The 18829-nt window shown below is 44.2% G+C and overlaps 1 protein-coding gene across 1 annotated transcript in view; it reads left to right on the forward strand.

Moving 5' to 3' along the window:
* Nucleotides 1–6880: 6880 nt before the first annotated feature.
* Nucleotides 6881–18829, forward strand: part of C4H6orf132 (chromosome 4 C6orf132 homolog) — a 58113-nt gene continuing 46164 nt past the window's right edge. Inside the window, exon 1 of the mRNA XM_084853429.1 lies at nt 6881–7154. Coding sequence (XP_084709555.1) covers nt 7010–7154 — 145 coding nt within the window. The 5' untranslated portion in view covers nt 6881–7009. The remainder of the gene's footprint in view (nt 7155–18829) is intronic.

Raw genomic sequence — 18829 nt, forward strand, 5'->3', positions numbered from 1 at the left:
CCTAGAATCTCTTGGGAGTTAAGCCAAGAGGAATTCATGTTAAGTGTTTGTCCTTGCTTAAGTACATACAAAGTGCCTAGCAGGATCAGACCAAACTCCATCTAGTGCAACATCAGCTGAATCTACATGGAGACAGTTTCTGAGGCAATTCCGTTTAAATACAGATTTTCATGAAATCGGGTTAGCTCCTCCCACAGCAAGTAATACAGTGTATACGTTAAAAAGGATCTGCTTGCATGACAGCAACTGAAACTGTATTAGTTTGGTGCTGGGTAAGCAGAGTCCCACAAGTAGAGCGTAGGTGTGGGGCAGTGAATGAGCAGAGGCTTGCTCCCTGCACCTCTCCCCCCTTCTCCCCATGCTCAGTGAGGTTCAATGGATGATGAGTTACTTCCAAGTAAGCATTTATAGCAGACAACTCTCCTCCATGTCTAGCCCTTCTCAGCGACATTAGGGGTCATTTGGGGGCCATCAGCTCTTAAAATCAATAACGCTCTGCATACCCGCGCATATCCATAAGGGAAGACATTCCAACTTCCAGTGTAGTTTTAAAATGACAGCCATGAGGCTTGCTCTCCACCACTCCCCCCGCCCTGGTCAATGCAGTACAATTGGAGAGTGTTACTCCAGAGTTACCTTATTTCTGCAGCACACATTCACAACAGCACATTTTCAAAGGAACAGGGCTGGCTGGTTCTCCCTCCCCACTCCCGAGGTCAGTGACTATTTAATACAACAGGCAAAGGAATTCTCTTGACCCCTCTGCTGTACTCAGCAAAGTTTAACTGAAGTTATTTCCAGGTGGACATGTTTAGCCCTCTGCTCTCCCCACACCCCTACCCATGCAACTTTCCCTTCCGCCAATCAGTGCTGCTCCCAGCGACCCGCACCAAGGGCAGTTCATGTCGCATAGGCTCCTAAAGCACGCTGAAGCTGCCGCAACGGGAAAATCTGTCAGAAAAGCAGTTTCAAAAACACCGGATTTTACAGCTAGAAACAGCGTGCTGGCTACGGAGAATGGCATGCGTCATCTGACACAATCAACTTGGGGGTATAGAAGCCCCGTGTAGATACCCCCTGGGTCTGCAAGCATCCCAGCATCCAGCAAGTGCTAGACAGACCATTAGAAATTGGCCTATTGGGCCACTTTCTACTTTCTGTCCATCCCTGGATTAAAAGATAGAAACAGAGTGGTAATGTTAAGAGGAATCATTACCTCAAGGTTGAAGCTGACTCTTCTCCTTAACATTTTTTTATGTGTCTTTCATGAGCTTGGAGGTAATTGGTTTTCCAAAAAACGTTGAATAAGAATTTAATCATCATCATCATCCCACTGCTGCTCATTGTAAGTATAAAGCGTTCAAATGTAAAGACATTCCCACAACAGTACATTTGTGAAATGTACTGTTGATCCCCTTCATGGATCACTGCCTTGTTGTGGCGAAGGGGCTTGCGTAACTCAGTGAAGCCATAAGCTATGCCGTGCAGGGCCACCCAAGACGGGCAGGTCATGGCAGAGAGTTCTGACAAAATGTGGTCCACTGGAGAAGGAAATGGCAACCCACTCCAGTATTCTTGCCAAGAAAACCCCATGGAACTTATCACAAGGCTAAAAGAGATGACACCGGAAGATGAGCCCCTCAGGTCGGAAGGTGTCCAATATGCTACTGGGGAAGAGCAGAGGGAATTTCCAAGTAGCGCCAGAAAGAGTGAAGCGGCTAGGCCAAACCCGAAAGGACACTCAGCTGTGGATGTGTCTGGCGGTGAAAAGAAAATCCGATGCTGTAAAGAACAATATTGTTTAGGAACCTGGAATGTCAGATCAATGAATCAAGGTAAGCTGGAGGTGGTCAAACATAAGATGGCAAGATTGAACATCGACATCTTGGGAATCAGCGAACTAAAATGGACAGGCATGGGCGAATTTAATTCAGGTGACCATCATATCTACTATTGTGGGCAAGAATCCCTTAGAAGAAATGGAGTAGCACTCATAGTCAACAAAAGGGTGGGAAAAGCAGTACTGGGGTACAATCTTAAAAATGATAGAATGATCTCAGTACGAATCCAAGGCAAACCATTCAACATCACAGTAATTCAAGTCTATGCCCCAACCACTGAGGCCGAAGAAGCTGAGGTTGATCGGTTCTATGAAGACCTACAACACCTTCTAGAACTAACACCAAAAAAAGATGTCCTCTTCATCATAGGGGATTGGAATGCTAAAGTAGGAAGTCAAGAAATCACCAGGATAACAGGCAGGCATGGCCTTGGTGTACAAAATGAAGCAGGACAAAAGCTAATAGAGTTTTGCCAAGAGAACATGCTGATCATAGCAAACACTCTTTTCCAACAGCACAAGAGGCGACTCTACACATGGACGTCACCAGATGGTCAATATCGAAATCAGATTGATTATGTCCTTTGCAGCCAAAGATGGAGAAGCTCCATACAGTCAGTATAAACAAGACCTGGAGCTGACTGTGGCTCAGGTCATGAGCTGCTTCTTGCAAAATTTCGGCTTAAATTGAAGAACGTCGGGAAAACCACTAAACCGTTCAGGTATGACCTAAATCATATCCCTGATGAATATACAGTGGAGGTGAGGAATAGATTTCAGGGATTAGACCTGATAGACAGAGTGCCTGAGGAACTATGGACGGAGGTCCGTAACATTGTTCAGGAGGCAGCAACGGAATCCATCCCAAAGACAAAGAAATGCAAGAAAGCCAAGTGGCTGTCTGATGAGGCTTTACAAGTAGCTCACGAAAGAAGGGAAGTGAAAAGCAAGGGAGAAAGGGGAAGATATACCCAACTGAATGCAGAGTTCCAGAGAATAGCAAGGAGAGACAAGAAGGCCTTCTTAAATGAACAATGCAAAGAAATTGAGGAAAACAACAGAATGGGAAAGACTAGAGATCTCTTCAAGAAAATTGGAGATCTCAAGGGAACGTTTTGTGCAAAGACGGGCATGATAAAGGACAAAGAAGGCAGGGACCTAACAGAAGCAGATGAGATTAAGAAGAGGTGGAAAGAATACACAGAAGAACTATACAGAAAAGATCTGAATGTCCCTGATAGCCATGATAGTGCGGTCACTGAACTTGAGCCGGACATCCTAGAGAATGAAGTCAAGTGGGCCTTAGGAAGCATTAGTAACAACAAAGCTAGCGGAGATGACAGTATTCCAGCTGAGCTATTTAAAATCCTAAAAGATGATGCTGTTAAAGTGCTGCATTCAATATGCCAACAAATCTGGAACACTCAACAGTGGCCACAAGACTGGAAAAGGTCAGTTTACATTCCAATTCCAAAGAAGGGCAACGCCAAAGAGTGTTCAAACTACCGCACAATTGCGCTCATTTCACATGCCAGCAAGGTGATGCTCAAAATCCTACAAGCTAGGCTTCAGCAGTATGCGAACCGAGAACTACCGGAAGTACAAGCTGGGTTTAGAAGAGGCAGAGGAACTAGAGATCAAATTGCCAACATTTGCTGCATCATGGAGAAAGCAAGAGAATTCCAGAAAAACGTCTATTTCTGCTTCATTGACTACACTAAAGCCTTTGATTGTGTGGATCACAACAAACTGTGGCAAATTCTGAAAGTCATGGGAGTACCAGACCACCTTACCTGTCTCCTGAGAAACCTGTACGAGGGTCAAGAAGCAACAGTAAGAACCAGACATGGAACAACCGAGTTGTTCAAAATTGGGAAAGGAGTACGACAAGGCTGCATATTGTCACCCTGCTTATTTAACTTATATGCAGAGTACATCATGAGAAATGCTGGGTTGGATGAATCAGAGGTCGGAATTAAGATTGCTGGGAGAATTATCAACAACCTCCGATATGCAGACGATACCACCCTAATGGCAGAAAGCGAAGAGGATCTCAAGAGCCTCTTGTTGAGGGTGAAAGAGGAGAGTGCAAAAGCTGGTTTGAAACTCAACATTAAAAAAACTAAGATCATGGCATCTGGCCCCATCACTTCCTGGCATATAGAAGGGGAAGAAATGGAAGCAGTGACAGATTTTACTTTCTTGGGCTCCAAGATCACCGCAGACGGTGACTGTAGCCATGAAATTAAAAGACGCTTGCTCCTTGGGAGGAAAGCTATGGCAAACCTAGACAGCATAGTAAGAAGCAGAGACATCACCTTGCCGACAAAGGTCCGTCTCATCAAAGCTATGGTTTTCCCAGTAGTAATGTATGGCTGTGAGAGCTGGACTATAAGGAAGGCTGAGCGCCGAAGAATTGATGCTTTCGAACTGTGGTGCTGGAGAAGACTCTTACGAGTCCCCTGGACTGCAAGGAGGTCCAATCAGTCCATCCTAAAGGAAATCAACCCTGAGTGCTCATTGGAAGGACAGATAATGAAGCTGAAGCTGAAATATTTTGGCCACCTAATGCGAAGAGAAAACTCCCTGGAAAAGACCCTGATGCTGGGAAAGACTGAAGGCAAAAGGAGAAGGGGACGGCAGAGGATGAGATGGCTAGATAGCATCACGGATGCAATGAATATGAACTTGAGCACGCTCCGGGAGAGAGCGCAGGACAGGAAGGCCTGGCGTGCTATGGTCCATGGGGTCACGAAGAGTCAGACACGACTGAACGACTGAACAACAACAACATGCCACCTGCATTTTTAATTAGGCCCAACTAAAATGCCCAAGGAACCATGCGTCTGCATTTTGAAGTACAACTGTGCAGAGGCTGTTACATACTCATCAGAATTTGTCACTGGAATTCTCTAGAGCTGAGATAAAAATTCTCAGAAGAGATTTTTCCTCAGAAGAGATTTTTTTTTTTCCAGAGAACATTTCTGAGAATTTGCTTCTTCTCAACCCTTAGAAAAAGGCCATTTTGCCAAACAGGATGGATTTACTAGTGTTAAATCAGCAGCGGGGAACCTCAGGTCTGGGGGCCAAATCTGGCCCTCCAGGGTTCCCCTGATAGCCACACCTCTTTTCCCTAACCATCAATTGGTTTCCCAGCTTTTGTACAGTTTTTTCTAGTGCTGTGCCAAAAATTTCTCCCACATTTTTTTCGACCATTCTTATTCAATTTGATACAACAGAAATTGCTTTCAAAAAGAAATTCAATGGTGACGAAATTTCGGATAAATTCTCATGGGTTGGGTTTGGGTTTCTTGGGCTTACCTTACTTAGGAGGTGGCCGAGGAGGCTACAGGCTGTCCTGTTTTTCATTGTACAATCATTTCTCTGGCAGCCTGTAGCCTCCTCAGCTTCCTACACTTCAATTAAAGCCCAGTTTTAGGCACCATGAGGTAATTCCTCCCATAGGGCTTTCTCAGATCAGGGCATGCAGGCAGCCTGGGAGACTTGCTGTGATTAGATAAGTTCAAAATCACCACAAAAATAAATTATAAAGCATCCTGAATGAGGCAGAATAATGGAAGCCTCTTTGATGGGGGGAGAAAAAAATCAGGAAATTGGAGGACAGGTTTTGGCAGAGCACTAACTCCACTGGACACAACACTGCCCCCATCTACTTTGCAGTGGATGCAAACTGGGGCCCGCCTGCCAAGACAGTTGATGCTGTTGCAGCACAACCCCCCCGCCCAAACCCTTACCAAAAAAGAAAAAAGCTGTGCTACAAGCCCTGCCATTGGAGCGCTGTACCTGTGAGAAACTGTTGAGAATTTCTCCTCCTCCTGGAGAAATTTGGTGAAATTGTCTCCCAAATTTCTCTACCCACAAGTAAGGTGGAGAATTTCAAGAGGCGATTTGTGCACAGCTCTAGTTTTTTCCCCATTCTAAAAGGCTGAAATGCTTTTCCTAGGACTTCATTACGGGCAGTAAGTGCTTTAGGGCACAATCCTATGCGTGTTTAGACAGAGAAAAGGCCTACAAGTCCCAGCATTCCCTTGCTGGCTGGGGAAAGCTGGGAGTTGCAGGCCTTTTCTCTGTCCCAACATGCATAGGATTGTGCCCTAAAGCTACAATTGGCTGGTATTTTGGCCCCAATCTTTTTGCTTTAGCCCCACCCACATGGCCTTCAGCCCTGCCCATCCCTGGCATATGGGCCCCAAGAGCTTCCCTGAAATGGAATTTGGCCCTTAGGCTGAAAGAGGTTCCCCACCCGTGTGTTAAACATCATTATAGGAAAGTGGGACAAGTCTTCACGAAGAGGCATTTCCTTATTTAAAAACAGATCTCTCCCATTGCTATGTCTCATTATGATTTATATCGTTGGCTATGGCTTCATAGTTCCCTCTTAAAGTCAGTATAAATTATGAGGATGTAGAGACTTTCCCAGTGACAGCTTCCTAACCATGGGGAGGTTCACCAAAGCTTTAGCCTGAACTCACAAACATTTTATAAGGGCAAAAATGCAGCAGCTTTGAATAAGCACAGAGTAATTATAGTTGTATATTGCTATGTTATACCTTCATTTTAAAAAAAATGTTATTGTGTGTGTGTGTGTGTGTGTGTATATATATATATATATACACACACACACACACACAAATTTGACTTCATCTGAGCCTTAACAAATAGGGAGGGTTATAAACCTTAATAAATATTGACCTGGTAAGTTGGGGAATTCATGCATTGTTTGCCAGCCAAAGCATTTTATTCTCTCAGCTTTACCTCTGAAAACCTGGTTTGATTTTTGATTTTTTACTCTCTCTCTCTCCTAGGAACTATTGTAGTCCTTAAAGTCTCCCTTGGATGTGGCGGTGCCCTGGGGAAGACCTTCACAAACTCTTGGACTAAAGAACTGCCTGGGGTTTAACAATGGCATATTGTAGCAGTGAGGAAAGAATGTGACCAAAGGAGCTGCTACGGGGTGTGGCCAGGTAACAGCAGCCGGCCCTCCTTCTTCGACCTGCTCAGGTGGTTTAACTTTAAAGCAGCTGAAAAGGTAGCTCGGCAGACTAGCACCTGTTGGAGCTCTGTGTGCTGGGTGGTAACTGAGCAAACTGGAAATATGGCTTGCTAGAGGGAGTATTTGGAAACACACCGGAGAAGGTAGAAGTAAGGATGAAGAAGCATTCTGTGCAGGGAACTTTTAGCCGACTCTTCGGGAAAAAACATGCCAGCGACAATCCCACCAGCTCCCTGTACGTCACCAACCCCCCTTGGATCTTCACACAGGAGGTCAGCTCTGACAACCTGGCACGCTCTGGTCAGTATGCACTCTTTCAGCATATACCGAAAGTTCTCCCCCACCCTTCTTGAGCTTTCAAGGGAGTGAGAGGACTACTGGGGAAGCCAGTTTACACTCTCACTGTGTAATTTCACCTGATTAGGCTCCAACTTCAGCCCCTGGAGTAACCGCCAAACGCAGAAGTGGAGTGAACAACTCTGACATTGGTTTGGGTGCTTCATTTGTGCTGAGAGAGAGAGAGAGAGACTTATGAAGCAGCCCTATGGTTGGGAAAACTACAGGGAGTATTTGGTAGGAACGACTGGATTAAAGAGAAACATGTTAGAACCTGTAAAACTGAACTAGCAGCCTGTGATCAGCTCTGTAAAAAATAAAACACTCAAACCCAAACAAAACCAAGGGGAATGAGTGGATCGCTAGGGCTCCCTTGTAAAGCAAGGGTATGGGAGGTGAGCCACCAGACAGTTGCAAATAAATCTCTGACATTGTTTTCAAGAGGTTTGAGTTACACTGATTGTAGGCATAAGGAAGCTTTTGGGGGGGTATTTGGTGGGCGCCTCTGGTGTTGATGGCAGTAGATTTCTTCATTCTGTGGATTTTATTTCTCTCCTGTATTTTGTTATTGTGGTACAACAGCCTGGAGGCTCAGGTGGGTGGGCGCCAACTCTGAGCAGTGCTGGAGCAATGCTGAGTGTCAGCTAAGGGGATGGGGATCAGTCTGGCACATTTAAATGCTATCCACCAAGCCATGCTACTGTGTAATATCTCACTGCAACAGGGTATTGTGCAAAAATCCCACGCAAGTGCTGTCGGAATCAATGAAGGTTGTGCAGCAAAACACAGATCACACCCTTTGAGGCCACCAGAGTTATGTAACTTGTACCTGCGTGTAGGCTCAAGATAGGCAGCAGTGCTGATTCTGTCTCAGTATCCTGGACAGTGATATTTTGGATGAAAGGGAGACCCAAGCAATATGAGAGAGAGAGAGAGAGAGAGAAATAATTATCTGAGATTAAATGAAATGTGAAACTTTGCCCTTTGGCTTATTTCTAGTTCAAAGAATGAGTCAGTTCTTTGCTATGGAAAAAAAAGAAGAAAAAAAGAAGTGTTTAATTAGCAACCTATGCCCCCAGTCTGTGACAAATATCTGTCAACACTGGAGCTCTTCTAGACACTAAAGTTAGGATTAAGTCTCATCTGATGTCCAATCTCATATAGAATGCTTTGCAAGATCAGTCTCCTGTGTTCAGGAATTCCCACGCAGTGGGCTGTTAGGGTGCCAAGACTGAATGGTAGAGGCAATTTTTTGGTCTAAGGATTTAAGGGTGTGATTTGCAAAGAGCACCTCTGTTGCTATTCTTCACATTCTCTACTGCTCTTCTTGTTCTCTATCCAAACGTGCTTCCTTTTCTCAGGACTGTGGGGTGTCCTTTGAGTTGGGTAATAATGTGTCTTAAAAATATGTGAAAACAAACATTTGTTGAATCAGCACAGGCCTTACTATATGAAGCAATGCAAAGTTGTCACTTTTGAAAAGCAGATTACAAAGGGGTGCACCATTTCTCTGGCCCCAGTCTCCACCTCTATGTGTCATATTCTCAAATAAACTCAGGGGGTGGGGGGAAAGGTGATGGATCAGTTTGTCTCTTCAGTTCTGTTGCAACAATAACTAAGGCTGGTGCTGTGCTGTATATGTACAGACACACATGTTCCTGCGTGTGCTCCCTTAAGTGCACACACAGAATAACTTCACTGAGGGCACAATCCTATGCATGTTTAGACAAAGAAAAGGCCTACAACTCCCAGCATTCCCCAGCCAGTCTTGCTGGCTGGGGAATGCTGGGAGTTGTAGGCCTTTTCTCTGTCTAAGAGTGGGATTGTGCCCTGAAATACAAAAATGGGAGGAGGGCTTCCTCCCTATTGGATCAAGGAGCCTCATGTAGGCTTTGCAACATCAACACCTCCCCATGGGGAAAACACCCAATACAAAGTGGTGAGTAGATACCAATGTGTATATTCAGCATTATTTTTAATAAAAAGGAAAGTTCCACAGGGAAGTAGGAGCAAGGAGACAATATCTGGGATGGTGATCGATTAAAAACAAAAATGCTGAGAAAGTTTCACATCCAGATCAGAGGCTGAAAGTGACAGAGGAGCCCTCAACGAAACATTTTGCTATTCCCCTTAGTAAATGGCTTATAAGACGCTACCTTAGCTCCCTTGAATTTGGATGGCCTTAGGCTACAATCCTATGTATGTTTACCTGGGAGTAAGCCCCACTGAATTCAGTGGGATTTGCAACTGAGTAGACATGCATAGGGTTGCAGTTTTAGTCACCTTTGTGTTGTCCTCCATGCCCTACAACAGGGGTGGGCAACTTTTTTGTCCCTGCGGGCCACATGTGGTAGGAAGTAGTGGGTTGTGGGTTGCATGGGGCAGTGGTCGTGGCCATAGCTGCTGATGAACAGTGGGCATGGCCGCAGATGCTGGCCTCCCCCCCCCCCCGGTCTCTCTCACACAAACACACACATGCACGTGTCATAGAAGAATCTGCTTGTGGAATGTTGCCATATGGTCAGTTTGCATATGCGATCTGGCTCCCCCCCCCCCTTCTGATGAATAACAGTGGGTTGGATCTCGACTAAGTTAGTTGAACTTAGATCCCATTAAAATTAATGGGACAAGTTAGCCATGAATGAACTTAAGTCTCATCAATTTCAGTGGGAACCAAGTTCAACTACCTTAGTCTGGATCTAACCTGTTGTATGAACAATCCTGACTGCTTGGTCTGCACATGGACACCACCTGCAGTGGCCAGCAGACATTTCTGTGATCTCCACAGCTGTCGAATATTCTGCCATGCTGTAATTGTGCAAATCATATTGCTGTTGGTCTGCAGCAGACTGTATCCATGTTGTTCAATATTCATGTTTGCATGGAGGAAATAAGTGGCTGGATCCCGTGTGTGAACCAGCCTAGAGGTCTAGTCAACTGCTGTGCTATGACAGGTGGCCATTTTTGCTGTCGCATTGATTGCTTGTATACTCACCAGTCTACCATACCTTTCTGCTGCTAGAATCGCACTGCATGCTCCTTAAAGTGGAGAATTTTCCATCTTCTATATTTTCCTTGAACTGAATGTTTGCATTTTCACACATAGTTAAACTATGGAATTCACTTCTACAAGTTGTAGTGATGACCACTACTTTGGATGGCTTGAAAAGGGGACTGGACAAATTCATGGAGGGTAAGGCTATCAAGGGCTATCCTGATGGCTATATGCTACCTCCAGTACCAAAGCCAGCACAACTATGTACACCAGTTGCTGGGGAACATGGGCAAGAGGGTGCTGTTGCACTCATGTCCTGCTTGTGGGTTTCCCATGGTTAGCTGGTTGGCTACTGTGTGAACAGGATGCTGGGCTAGATGGACCTTGGTCTGATCCAGCGCGGGTCTTATGTTTGTAAGTACAAGGTATAACATCATTCTGATCATCCATGATTGTGATTGATATGCACTGCTGTGAAAAAGTTAGACAGAATTGCCCCATGTCTGTTACTGTCTATCTTGAGAAAGCTGCCAATTTGAGGCAACCTAGTGGGTAAGGTTAAGCCTAAAGTTACCCCATGCCTCACTGTTATGCAGGCCCCTTGAACTGAGTGTTTGCTGCATATTTTTCATGCTGCGTGGTCTAAAAGATTGAATGTTTAGGTTAATCCCCACCTTAATTTTCCATCAGATGAATTACAAAGTAAACACAGGTTACCCAACCTGAGATGGGTGTGGGCATGTGGGTGTCACTGACTCAGAGATTCCAGATTCTAGTCCTGGGCCCTCCCTCAGCCCTACACCTCCCTTAAAGCTATGGATGCCCTCAGCATAAAGAGACAGCTACACATCTCACGCATGATGCAGTGAATGACACGACATAGTTAGGTATGTCTTAGAAATAAGCCCTACCAAGTCGTGTAAGTAAGGGTGCAATCCTATGCATGTTTAGACAGAAAAAAAGGCCTACAACTCCCAGCATTCCCCAGCCAGCTGGGAGTTGTAGGACTTTTTTTCCCTATCTAAACATGCTTAGGATTGCGCCTTAAATTAATTATATTGCTGTTTGGGAGGGTAAAGTTCAGGCACAGGAATCTCCTGAAACAAGAAGATGCCCCATCTTCCTTCATGTCCTCATCAGCTATAGCATTTTGTGCCATTCTATCTCCAAGTAATGAATTGGGCATTGTGGATATTTGATGAATTAAATGCTGCTCAGATATTCCTTTCTGGGACACAAATCATAGCATAGCTTTTGTCTTTCATTTTTAAACTTGACAGCACACTGGGGAAAAGCTTTTTTAGGCTTTCCATCGCCATCAAGATGAGCAGAAACTCCCTTGAAAAACCTGATTTTTATGTAGTAATGAGAATCTAGGAGGCTTTTAAAGACATACTTCGCATGCTTCCATATGGAAGAGTCCTAGCACTAACAGTCCGAAGGAGCTATGCAACTGCTCCACCTTTCTTCCTTAATGGATTTTTCTTGGTAAGATAAAAGAAGCGGTGGGAAAACATGGGGAAGTTACAAGAGAAAGTTGTCTTCATCTGGAACCCCGATAAAATCCCATGAATGAAGCAGGCGATGGCACGATAAAAACCTCATCCGGAAGCACCCTTAGAAATATTGCACAGGTAGTTGTGAATGCTTCTTGAGTAGCAAGGTCTACCAACCCTTTTGGCTATTCCTTGAACAATACACAAAGATCCTGAGCCACATGCAGACTGGTTTTGTGTATGTGAAGGGGAGAGATCATAGAATCCTAGGTTTGGAAGGGGCCTACAAGACCATCAAGTCCAACCCCTTGCTCAGTGCAGGAAGCCTGCTTCCCAGGCGGTCTCCTATCCAAGTACTCACCAGGGCTGACCCTGCTTAGCTTCCGAGATCAGACGAGATCAGGCGCATCCAGCCCTTGTGCCCGTTGCCCGAAGCCCACACATACTGATGCCTGCATCCCTCCCTGGTTCCCTGCCTGTTGCTGCTCATCCACAAGGTGGGCCACAGCTTTCACCCCACACAATCCTCATAGTTTTAGCGATGCTAGAACAGTGCATTAAAAGGTATTGGCATTGAAAGTATTAAAGGTATACATTTTAGAAATAAAATATGAATAAATAAATGTGCCCTGTGCTTTAGATTCAGTGCTCATGCATGAAACTGGAATGTGAGAAGTCAGTGAAGTTGGTCTCTACCAAATACCAGTACCATGAACCTAGAGCACAGGGCACACATATTTTTTATTTTTATTTCTGAAATGACTAGAGACACTGTTTTATGCTGAAACTTTTCAGAATTTAAAATCTGTTCATATATTTTTTAAAAATCTGTAAGTATATAAACTGGATGCATTATTGTTGATTGTTTTGTTTTGGAGTCCTGTGTTGTATATCGCATCACCTACATAGCAGTTTATTTTAACATGTATGCCCCGCATGTCCAATGCCAGTCTGCATTCCCGTGTGTCTTCTTTTACAGAGGACAGCTCTGTGTTTGAAGTGTTGCCAGACAACTGTCCTCTGTCTGAATTCTGAAGGCATCCTCAGTTTGAAGGACTGCCTTGTCCAATTCCAGTTTAAAGATAAAGAACCATAAGAGCTGTTGCCCATCAACAGCACCTGGATAGTAGGCAGAACAAGCAGGCGAACAGGTCACTTGGTCACAGTCTTCCATAGCATGGTGAGCTGTACTGTACTTAAATTATAATTATGTCCTCTTTTGGGGTGAAGCATTGCCTGTCTTTGGGGGATTCATAAACGGCCACCCTGATCCCAGGGCAGCTATCAGTGAAAGTCATCTCAAAGTTCTCAAAGTGTGGAATCTCCTTAAGGAGACTCAAGCAGTTAGCAAAGGTGCAAGTCCCCCTTGACCGTTCTGCCAGCTCCATTTTTCATTTATTTTAATTGTACAAGAAAATACAGGCCATGGAGGCTACGCTTATTTGCTGTTGTGTTGATTGATGCAACCTGAGGACCTGCAGAAGACCACATTTTAAATGGGGTGCTTGGTTGTTTTGGTCCTCCCCTGGTTAAATCTTAAAGCATTCAGTGAGCTCATGCTGTCCTGAACTTCCTCTTTTGTTTGATCTCCCCATTGTCAGATATGACATTACAGTGAGGGCCAATAATCTTTGTCAGAGTCAAGAAAGGTTTTATTATATTTTCTTGACTCAGGAAGGCTTAGTTCGCAAAGCCTCATTTTAGCCAAGCTTGTTTGGGCCTGCATTAAGAGGAATTGGCCTGACGCAACCCATGCTAAAGTTCTCCTGTACTCTCTCGCACAGCTTCTATTAGTATGGTGGTGCTTCTGCAGGAGACGTCCATAGCTGATGGCGCCCCAACTTTTTGCTGCTGCTGCTCCTGCCTTCAAAAGTTTGGGGCTCACTTTTTAAGGCAGGATTGGGGAACATGTGGCTCTCCAGATGTTGTTGGGCTGCAACTCCCATCAGCCTTAGCCATTATAGCCAATGGTGAGGGATGATGGAAGTTGCAATCCAATGACATCTGGAGGGCCACATGTTCCCCAACTCTGTTTTAAGAATTATGTATGAGACTGAACCCGGTTTTGTGGCATCTTCATAGCAAGTGGACGTATGGCTGTGAGAGCTGGACTATAAGGAAGGCTGAGTGCCGAAGAATTGATGCCTTCGAACTGTGGTGCTGGAGAAGACTCTTACAAGTCCCCTGGACTGCAAGGAGGTCAAATCAGTCCATCCTAAAGGAAATCAACCCTGAGTGCTCATTGGAAGGACAGATACTGAAGCTGAAGCTCAAATATTTTGGCCACCTAATGCGAAAACTCCCTGGAAAAGACCCTGATGCTGGGAAAGATTGAAGGCAAAAGGAGAAGGGGACGACAGAGGATGAGATGGCTAAATAGCATAACCGATGCAATGAATATGAATTTGAGCACATGCCGGGAGAGAGCGGAGGACAGGAAGGCCTGGCGTCCTATGGTCCATGGGGTCACGAAGAGTCAGACACGACTTAACGACTGAACAACAACATAGCAAGTGGGCTAGACTGTGGGAATCTGAAGTTTATTATTAGAGCTAAGGCTGACAGGAACACTTGCTGCTTTTCTGTCCGTGGAGGAGAATTTCACAGTTCTTCTTACTGCCAAGAACAGGGATGGTGTGAGCAATCTGTGGACTGTCAACGTTCTCTGAGGCGTAGACTTAGGCCAAATATATCCAAACCAGGAACAAGCCAGCTGAGTTCTGTCATGTTATTCAAGTTGGCTTATTTCACTGACTCACATGCTGAACTCAGACATGCCCATACGGGTGTCAGGGTAGGTATATCTCATAGCTTGGTTCACTGGAGTGCCTTAACTCGGTCTCCCAGCTGTTCAGCCTTCTTCTCATTCTATGTCAGCTGCTTGGCGCAGGCCATGATCATAAGGAGGATACATGTTCGAAAGCATTAATGTTGCAAATGATTATAAGGAATGGATGTCTAGTCCAGCAAAGGGAATAGGGGCAGATGTACCTCTAAAGAGTTCTCTGGAGTCCCATTCCTCTCCAATATTGGAGTCACATTCTTCTTCCTATTTTCTCATTCCAACTCCCCTCTCCAGTTATTTCCACCCTCACCCCCTGGCAACTTAGTTTCAGATCCATCTTTGGCCTTGCAAACACTTTGTTTTGAACCCTGTGGATGGAAAAGCTACTGGGGAGAAATGATGGGAAGGGGAAGTAGTAAGCCCCGCCCCCCGCTTTTCTGTTCAAAATTCTGTCCTTTCAAAGTGGCTTTACTTTATGAAAGAAGGCACTGGGCATAATTAAACATATAATGACTTATCTATCTATTGCCTCTGGGTCCACTTCATTTCTTTTTACATTTCATTGTCCATTAAATAGTGCCCCAAACAAGCAGAGGCTTCCTGATTTCATGGGGACAACTGATTTGATAACATATGGAGTGTGCCAGGCCATTTGTGGATGTGTTTGTGCCCATCTTCAAGGGCAATCTGTATTCAGGCAATTGGAAGACAGTTTATACTTTGCCCTATATTGCAAGGTTTGATAGCATTTTTTCAGCAAAAAGGAAGAAATGTGTTCAATGGCATCTTAAGATTAACGTTTTATTGTAAAACGGCGTATGCTTTCGTAAGTGACAACCTACTTCATCAGATGCTGGACAAAGCAATGCAGAAAAGTCAGTTGAAAGCCAACCAAGAGGAAACATTCTCAAGTTCATACAAGGAAAGTAATAATTAAGTTATGTAGAATCTTTATAGTGTGCAAAGAAACCATTGTCTCTGTTAAGCTCCCAACTGATGCAGTCAAATTTCTGTATGAACTCCTGTTCAGCTATTTTTCCATAAAGCAGCTTTCCGTTTGCACTACTCTGATGTAGTACAGCTCATACATTCTTAAAAGAATTGGATACAAGGCCATATCAGGGTTTCGTAAAGTGACACCTGATCTTGGGAGAAAGGGGGGACACTAAATGAGAGGTGGGAACGGGCTGGTGGGTATTGCAGCTACTTGGCATTATCAACCTACTTGTGGCAAGTGGTTGCACACAGATAAGGCAGATGGGCCCTCTGAACAGACTTTGTGTGGGCAGAGCATGCTGCAGGAGGGTGGAGAAGGAGAGCAGTTCACGAGAACCTAAAAGAAGGGCTGGTCAAAGTTTTGGAGCTTCTAGATTACACAAACAAAAGATAAGGAATGAGAGATTGTGGAAGGCAAGTGCAAACCTCATACATTAGGCCAGCTTTCTCCAACCCAGCACCTTCCAGATGTGTTGCACTATAACTCCCATCATCCCCAGCTGCCACAGTTGGGGAATGGGGGGAGTTGTAATCCAACCCATCTGAAGGGCATGAGGTTACGGAAGGCTGCATGATGGTGTAAGGCCAATGCCCTTAGTAAACAAAGTGTGGAACTTGTCTACAAATGTTGCGGACTTACTGTATGTCTTTGGGCAAGTCACTTTGTTTCTGGTTTGATCCTCCTCCTGTCAAATGAATAGTTAGTGTGATGCCGATCTGACCCATGCAGGGCAATCCAGTCCATGCTTAATAAATCCCACTACATTTCCTAGCCTAGTAAGTGTGTTTTTAGGATAGCAGTCTTAATAATATTATGAGGATAACACTTGAAAGTACATGGGACAGGTTCCAACTCAACCTGATGCATTGAGTTTTTCTATATGAGGCATTTATTGTGCGCTCGTCATTCCCTACTCACGGTTATTTACCGGTTCTTTACACGATATTGTGACCCTCCAGTTTTACTTCTGTTTTTAAGCAGCACTTCCGATGAGTTTTTTTAGAGCAGGGAAAATGTAGTATTATTTAAAGGAAGCGAAAGAAAATGCTACTTCTACTTCTGAATTTCTACTATTCCACTATACCACAGTGCTGCCTAGAGGTTACGTAGTGGAAAAGCAGGAAAGAAAATGCTCTTCCTGGAGTGCTCAGATCTCAATTCTGCAGTGAAACCAAAAGTAGATACAGTGCATTAACAGTCTCTTGTCGAAAAGCTAATTGACTCCAACACAATTCTGCTTTCCACAGTGCAATATCACTCTTTCTACATAACAGCCCATTCAAAGAGCCACTTTCTGCTGTGGCCAAGCCAGCGCCAATAATCACTCTGTATCAGACAGCAAACTGGTCATGTGAATGGTTCAACGCAAGCTCCTGTGTGCCATTTTGTGCATCTTGGATACAATTCAAATGTGACAAATGTACATTCAAATTATAACTTGCCACCTCTTCAGGAAGGTTCCAAAAATGGATGGAGGATGTGATGAGTTGCAATTTCGAGATGTGTGGAAACCATGACACAACTGGTTAATGACATGTCAGATATGCAGTCCATTTTGAGGACATTTTTGAGGGTGTGTCAGTGTTATGATGTGAATACTCATTGAAGCAATCCCACTCATGATTATCTGTTGCTTTTCTCAAAAACTTAATTTGGCCATCTAAAAGGGAAACTGGGCACAAGATTATAAGGATGGATGAGACTGGGTGTCAGTGACACCTATCACCATGACAGATCAGACAATCAGGTAACTGAAGAATTTCAGCTGCAAGCTAGTTGGTAAGGAAAAAATAATGATAAACAGAAATAGGTATCTTCCCGAGAAGGGTATTCCCAGCTCTTTCCCTTGTATCGCTGAGGATTATGCACTGCATTTCCTAGACAATCCGATCACTGCAAGAAAAATGAAGCTGCCTAGTTCAAGTGTGTGTGTGTGTGTGTATTTCAGTGGAGGCTGGTGACTCTGATGTCAGTGGGACAGTAATCCGGGTTTCAGTCAGAACTCTACAGGAGCTATCCGAGGTGTGAAGCTCCTTTAGAGTTCTGACTGCTTCTGAGTGAAACCCTGAGTGGATTCATCACTCCACTGACATCAGAGACACCAGCCTCCAGTGTATATAATAACTGATTATGGGGCATGCCTGTTAAGGCATCAGCCTAAGCTTCCAATTTCCAGGCTTTATGGGCCTTGCGCCAACATGAGATAGCCTTAACTATGGTTTTAAATCAACGCGGTTTATGATCATTGAATACCTATATCTATAATTGATGTAATCCTTTAATGAAACTGTCTTTTCACTCTCTCACCAACCTTGAATCAATCATGAAATGTAATTGATTGTGATGGGTGTGGACCTTTCATGTGGGAATTCATCCTGTTTTATTGCTGATTGTGCATATTCTGCGTGTCTCCCTCCTTCATTTAATGTTTGCTTTCTCTGTAGCAAATTGCTACAGAGTAGCCCTTCAAGCAGAGGTGGAGCTTATAGACTTGGAGTGTCTCTGCTGATCATACCTGTTAATTCATGCTGTTCACCTGAGAATCTTATTAAAGTAAATTATGGGTTGTGCTCACTACTAGAAAGAACAGCTCAGAGAGGTGTGGTCCTATGGCTAGAACATAGGGCTGGAAGCTAGGAAGTCCCCAAATTCTATTCCCAGCTCTGACACCAACATGATCATCAGGTTTGTTTCCCTGTCATCTTTACAAGGGGGATAATTATCTTTAACCCAAGGTTTAGAAAGAATGCTTGCACCATAAAGAGAGTAATGGAATTACTATCCATGGTCTTCTTTCAGATTTTTGGATTACAACTCCCATAGTCCCTGACCATTGGCCATGTTGGCTGGGGTGTATGGGAATTGTTGTCCAAAAACATCTGGCAGGCACCGGGTTGCTGGAGGCATTGTAATAGAACAGAGGAAGTGAAAGGCCTTCCTGAAAACAACAATATTATACTTGTTGAGGATATTCCATTCCGTTCCTCCCCCTACCTAGTTTTCCATTCAGTTTTTTAAAAAGTTTTTTTGTATTTCTGCAGATCTCAGGGTTCCAATGAGCCTGTGGATATTTCCCTCTTTTGTGTGGAGGATGTCGTTTTGGCTAAATCAACAGCAGCACTCACAGCCTGAATACTGGAAAATGAGGGAAGAAATAGAACCTGCAACAAAATGTTGCAGTGTGGAGTGTTCCTGTTGACCCACACCTTCTTCCATATTCCGTTCTCCCCTGCCTTATGGTTTTCCATTTATTTTCCCCCATAGTCTGTCAGCATTCCATGCTCACTGAGCATGCTGTTTTGATTTTTCCCACAAGTTTTTAAAACTTTTTTTTTTAAATTTCCCAAACTTGTTTGATTCCCCCAA

This window comes from Heloderma suspectum, chromosome 4 (assembly GCF_057233095.1).
Source record: "Heloderma suspectum isolate Gila_16-S chromosome 4, 16-S_ref, whole genome shotgun sequence".
Classification (NCBI taxonomy): domain Eukaryota; kingdom Metazoa; phylum Chordata; class Lepidosauria; order Squamata; family Helodermatidae; genus Heloderma; species Heloderma suspectum.